The following is a 6002-nucleotide window of genomic DNA, read 5'->3' as shown; positions in this document are numbered from 1 at the left end:
ACACAGTATTACCACAATATGATCAGTGTCATTTACTTTTACTCTCAGTAGTTTTAATACTGTAACTGATCGGGGTAGTTTTTTGTTTTTGTTTTTGTTGTTAGTCGTTTCTAACCCGTCTTTGTGCGCATGTGCCCGTCCCGCTGGTTCCGGTTAGGGTCTGGTTACCCCGGCAACCCAAACGTTTCCATGGCGACTTTCCCACACACACACACATACGGCGCCGCAGGTTTGACTTTTGACTGGAACAAGACGGAGGGAGCACGTAGATAAAAAAAACTAGCGTGTCTCTCGTAAACACTTAACATTTAAGTTTTCTGCGGTTGTCACATCGCACCGTAACAGGTTAGAATGAGCGCTTGTCGTACGTTGTCCGGTCCTGAGGACTGTTATCTGAGAGCTAACGGACTAACGTTGCTAAAAGTTTGCCAGCTAGCTAACGCTACGTGTTTTAAGCTAAGCTAAAAAAACAAAACAAAACAAGAGCAACTCATAGTTGCCTTCATGATGTATAAATATGTGGCACAAGTGTAAGGAGAATGAAATATAAATGTATATATAAAGTACCCTACATGAATTATATATAAATATTTTTTTTTCTGTGTGTCCTATAAGAGTCATGGATAAAGAAGAGAGCTTGGAGGACACAGAAGATGAATATTTAAAGCCGATTCGTCAGGTAACACTGCTTCTTTGATTAATTTTGGAATTTCTTCCATCTCTTGGGGTTTGGGGCACAGACATTTGCCAACTCAAGAAATCATTTCTCTCCTGCTTTCATCTCTCCCTCCACGGGAAGTTGTTTAAGCGTTATGCAGCTTGTTACGGCGTGTGTGAGGACGCGTGGACGGAGGACAACGAGAAGGCTCTGGACGCGTTCATCGTGGACACCTCGGTCACGGCTGTGGTGGTGTACGTGGTCACCGAGGTCGGCCTGTGGGTGACGCACTCCCAGTCTTTACCGGTACAGCACAAGTTCAATCATTTCCCTGATATAAATCAGCAGCGTTAATGTTTTTCTCCTTTAAGCAGTTTAATTCCTGCTTCTCCCCCCCCCCGTCTCCTCACGTCATCTCCTCATCCAACAATTCACTTCACAGGAAGGGGAAGTGGAACAGCTGTTCTACTTCATCCGCCTGCCCGGAGCCGTGATCGCCGTGCAGACGTTTGAGTTGGGCGTGCAGGTCGGCACCGTGCGGGGGGACAGCGTTCAGAGGCTGCTGCACGACATGAGCAGCTCCCACGTGCCCCCGATCGCCCTCAGCACCTACATGGAGAAGAGCATCAAGGACAGCTACACGGCCGACCTACACTGCTACCTCGCCAGTCTCACAGGTGCGTCCGTCAAAGGAGGCTCTAGAGAAGATACGTGCACTGGTTTGACTATAAACTACTTTACTGCGTCTTCAGTTTGTTGCAGAAGTAAACGAATCATTAAATTAATATAACAAATTGACCCAATTGTTTTCATTTTAGCCTATGTCTCACCTGTCCTGTCTGAAACCTGACTACTTCTACATCCATCCATTATTTATGATATCTTATGCTGTAAAGGCTTGTGAGTTCTTGGACCCTTGGACCAGGCATGGTACACCCGGCACAGGCTGCTGGTCCATCACAAGACTAGCACAAGAGTTCACACTCGCGTGCGCTCCCATGTCCTATCAGAGTTTAGAGAATAACCAATCAACCTGAAAATCTTTGGGCTGTGTGTGAAAGCTGGACCACACAGAAAAAAAACAAAAAAAAACAAAAAACAGGCGGCATCGGGAGGAAATTTCAGAGCCTCTCGCTTTGAAGGCAATCGCTTACGTCCATGTAACGTAGGTGGCATTTTTCTGACAAAAAGTGAAAATGAAAATGATTTGCCCAGCGGTGATGAAAACCCAGCTGATTCGGAGGAAAGTGACTTTAAAAGTGTGGCATGTTTTTTTCTGCTGGTGTGGAAAGGAAGGTTCTCGTGGTTTTTCCTGGTTTCTATTTACAAAAATATGATTTTATTAGTTAGTCCACAAAGAATTAAAAGATTTTTAAATATTGTTACTTTACACACACATGCAATGAACCACAAAAAAACATTGTTTCATTACAGTGAAGCACATAGACAGATTTTGCTTAATACCTGGATTGTTAGAAATCCTGAAAAGCACAAGACACATGAGACTCTTGACGTGGTGATTGGTTTAGCTAATTGAAATTTTCTCTGAGCACTTGTGTTTCATTGTAACATTTTGTCCTTGAACAGATGACATGTACACAAAGTTGGACAAAACCGTGCTGTACATCCCCATGGAAGCACTACAGTTAAGTCCTGAAGTGGCCAGCAAGGACAAGCAGCTGGTGCAGAGACTGGAAAGTAAGTTTAAGGATTTCTTTTGTCTATCTGTCCCAAACCATATTTGTATTCGTGATGGCTTTCATTAAGAGCCCTGGAAAGCCACGTAGTAGAGCCAGTATAGATATGAACAGCATCTCCTCCAGTTCAAAATGGCCTGTAGAGGGTGACGTCACAGTAAGGGAAGTCTCCAGTGATGTAGCAGCACGCTCAGTCTCCATGGTTACGGCCACCGAGTGCCAAAAAGCGACAGTTAAACATGGAGATTAGCAGCATTAGTTTGAATCACAGGCTTTAATAGCATCTAAACTGTAAAATTATTATTTTTTTTAAAAAAGACGAAGAGCTGTTGTGCGATTGACTGTATCAACAGATTTGAAAAGCAGTCGGAGATATATTTTTTACAGATATCTGCCAAAGAAAAGACGAGTAAATGGATCATTACAAAGAAACAACTTCACTCCTGGCACAGAAACCTGGTGTTGTGGTTCACATTTTGTGTCAATCAGTATTAATTTATGCTGTATTGGTTTTTGTGGAAGTCATACCTTAGGTTACGTTCTGTCAGATGTGTGGTGTGTATACGCTTATACGGCTGTTAGCATTTTTTATTCAGCTACGTTTATCCAAACTGAAGTGACCTGAAACTGAGGTTAATCCACTTTTCCAAACCCAGACTAGTTCTTATGGATCATTGTCGAGTCCAATTGTCCTGAATTTGATCTGATAATCCACATTTTTCCTGGTCTCTCTGTATTTACTGATACATTTCACCATGTTTTTTCCACTGGGAGCGTGGCTCCGGCCAATGCAGACCCTCAGTTGTTTGGTTCTCCTCATCGTTATTTGTCACTTCCTGTATCTTCCCCGTCCACTTACCTACTCCTCATGTTTTAGTCGCTATGATCCACTGGACCGACCAGATCCGGGAGCTGCTGAGCGCCCAAGAAATAGTGAAGTTGAGGGACAGCTGCGGTCCGCTGCAGGAGATAGCTTTCTGGAAGAGGTGCTCCGCCAAGCTGCTGGACATCAGCCAGCAGCTGCAGAGGCCCGGGGTCAAGCACATCGAGAACATCCTGAAAGTGGCCAAGTCCGTGTATGTGCAACGTTTCTGTAAACAGGCCAAAGACATACAGGTATGGGCAACGCACGACGAACGCGTCTGAACATTTATAACCCTTGGAATCATTTAATAATTAACATATTTGCTTATTGTGTGCGTGCTCTCCAGGATTGCTCTTTGCAGGCCCAGTCAAACCTCTCGTACTTGTCCATCCTGAAGGAGCCCTGTGAGGAGTTTGCCCAGCTCAAGCCCACACAAGTGGCTTCCAAGCTGCCGCACATTGTCAACCTCGTTCGTATCATCTGGGTCAACTCCACCCACTACAACACCAGCGAGAGAATTACTGGCCTCTTCTGTAAGGTACATCGGACCAATGGGAGTCATTTAAATAGAGTTGCAGCTGCGATTGTTTTGGTTTTCTTAAGAAGAAGTCTCGTAGGCTTTGCCTCTTCCACATATGGCCAAGATAGATTTAACCATGTGTGGGTATTTTACCAAAGGCAAAGAATAGGCATGATGTTAGTCACTAAATGATTATTTAAATTAAAAATAAAACGCTGTGTGACCATTTTTTTATTCTTGTCTTGCAGATAAATAATGAGATCATACGCCTGTGCTCAGAGAGCATCTCTCTGGACAGGATCTTTGAGGGATATGTGTTCTCCAGCAAGCAGATCATCCATGACTGCATACAGTGCTGTCTGTCCTGGAAGGAAATTTACCTGCACAAGTCTCAGATCCACCACAAGTAAGAGAACATATGTCCACATAGAGACACAGGCCACCACACTCTCTGTTCTTTTTAAAATGTGTGGTGTGAACGCAGGAAGGAACAGATTATTAAAGGACGCTGAGAAAACAGAAAAGATTCTGAGTACGTTTAGGTCTGAGATGACTTCAGATCTAATTACCGTTTGTTCCACATACAATAAGTGTTGGAATAGTAATGAAGCTTCTCCCAGACGAGTGATTTTTAATGCAGAAGTAGATCACAGACGTCTCGTGTTAAGGGGCTTCTTCTTAATCAGTAGATAAGAAGATGTTGTTCTCTTTCTTTCTGTCTCTGCCCTTGTGTTTTCTTTCTCCTACTCTTCGTTTGCTTATATATATATTTTTTATTTTTTTACAGGTATTCTTCAAAGGGGTGGGTCCTGGACCAAACACGGTTTTTCGTGGTGACTGAGACTTTCATTCAGAGGCTCAGAGACCTGCTGGAGGTAAATGATTCCTCATAACACACAGAGACCGTTCACTTTAACATCTCCAAACTGATAAACTGGTAAATTTAAGATCCTGAAATCCCAGTTAGACCATGTTAGCCCTCCTGTCATCATGTGGCTGAAAATAGTCTAGATTCTGTTACGATGAAGCACCACTAGGTTAAACAGTGTAAGTAACATTTTGTTTTGTTGCCACTAAATTGTATGTACCGTATTTTCCGGACTATAGAGCGCACCTCAATATAAGCCGCACCCACAGAGTTATTTTTTTAAATGTAAATGTACATATTTAAACGGCACCGGGCTGTAAGACGCTGATATCTACTGAACTGATCAGTTTCTGAACGGTGACTGTAACATAAAAGTGCTGATCAAACAAAACAGAAATGTTATTGATTGGTTTATTCATCCTTCACCTGCACTGAAACCACTGAAGTCATGTTCTTCAGTGTCGGAGTTGAACAGCCTCAGAAGAGCTTCGTCACATACCTTTTCTGTGTCTATGTCAGTGTTGCTCTCCGTGTCACTGTCATCCCGGGGTAAAGCTGCCTGAAAATGATGCTTTTTTACATGCGGCCAGTTTTTGTGAAGGATTTATCGCAAAAAAAAAAAAAAATCCACAGAAAAGTCGCAACTTTGCATAAACCGCATGTTTCAAAGCGTGGGAAAAAAAGTAGCAGCTTATAATCCGGAACATACGGTATATTATCATGTGAACCCTCCTATGCAAAAGACACAAAAAGTAGTAAGTGTCTGATAGAGAAGAATTTACAGACTGGTGGCGTTGGCTGATGGTCTCCTTCCAATTCTCCACCATGATGTATTACATGAAGAGTGTATTACTGTGAAATGCTCACTTTAGTGATAAGGCTCCTTGATTTGTGTCAGTATTTCTGCCGTTCTCTCTGAACTCCATATCACAGCGAAAGATGGACGATCGCGTATTTATTTATTTATTTTTTTGTCTTGTCTCAGGTCTGCGACTGCCAGAACCAGTTTGCCCGTTGGGAGGACGGTCGGCAGAGGGCCCTGCCGTGCTTCAGTGGCTGTGAAGGGCCAGAGTTCACCCGCAACCTCCTGGAAATAGAAGACAGCTTCCACCACGGCCTCCAGAACCTCCGCTCTGTGGACAAGGGAATCCTGGACATTAAGGACATCACATGGAGCAATAAATTCAAGAGGTCCATTTTTTTTTTTTTACCTTAAACACATTCAAATTAAGATATAAGTTATTTTATTTGTTTATTAGGTGTATTTATGATGCAACTACGTCCCATATTTACACATTGTTTCTACCTCACCACACAAACCTGCCACCACAGAAACATCGTCTCCTATTTGAGTGTGTTTTTGGTTTTCATGTGTGAGTGTTGTTGATGTTATT

General features: G+C 43.0%; 1 protein-coding gene across 1 annotated transcript in view; it reads left to right on the top strand.

The window, feature by feature from the left end:
• Nucleotides 1-218: 218 nt before the first annotated feature.
• The window catches only part of dnah2 (dynein, axonemal, heavy chain 2), a 50679-nt gene continuing 44895 nt past the window's right edge, over nucleotides 219-6002 (top strand). Inside the window, exons 1-10 of the mRNA XM_047573587.1 lie at nucleotides 219-345; nucleotides 616-679; nucleotides 800-964; nucleotides 1101-1335; nucleotides 2246-2356; nucleotides 3233-3471; nucleotides 3567-3758; nucleotides 3989-4146; nucleotides 4528-4615; nucleotides 5594-5799. Coding sequence (XP_047429543.1) covers nucleotides 620-679; nucleotides 800-964; nucleotides 1101-1335; nucleotides 2246-2356; nucleotides 3233-3471; nucleotides 3567-3758; nucleotides 3989-4146; nucleotides 4528-4615; nucleotides 5594-5799 — 1454 coding nt within the window. The 5' untranslated portion in view covers nucleotides 219-345; nucleotides 616-619. The remainder of the gene's footprint in view (nucleotides 346-615; nucleotides 680-799; nucleotides 965-1100; nucleotides 1336-2245; nucleotides 2357-3232; nucleotides 3472-3566; nucleotides 3759-3988; nucleotides 4147-4527; nucleotides 4616-5593; nucleotides 5800-6002) is intronic.

The sequence above is a fragment of the Mugil cephalus genome, chromosome 1 (genome assembly GCF_022458985.1).
Source record: "Mugil cephalus isolate CIBA_MC_2020 chromosome 1, CIBA_Mcephalus_1.1, whole genome shotgun sequence".
NCBI lineage: Eukaryota > Metazoa > Chordata > Actinopteri > Mugiliformes > Mugilidae > Mugil > Mugil cephalus.
Note: the sequence above shows the minus strand (reverse complement) of the source record. Positions and strands in the feature narration are given on the sequence as shown.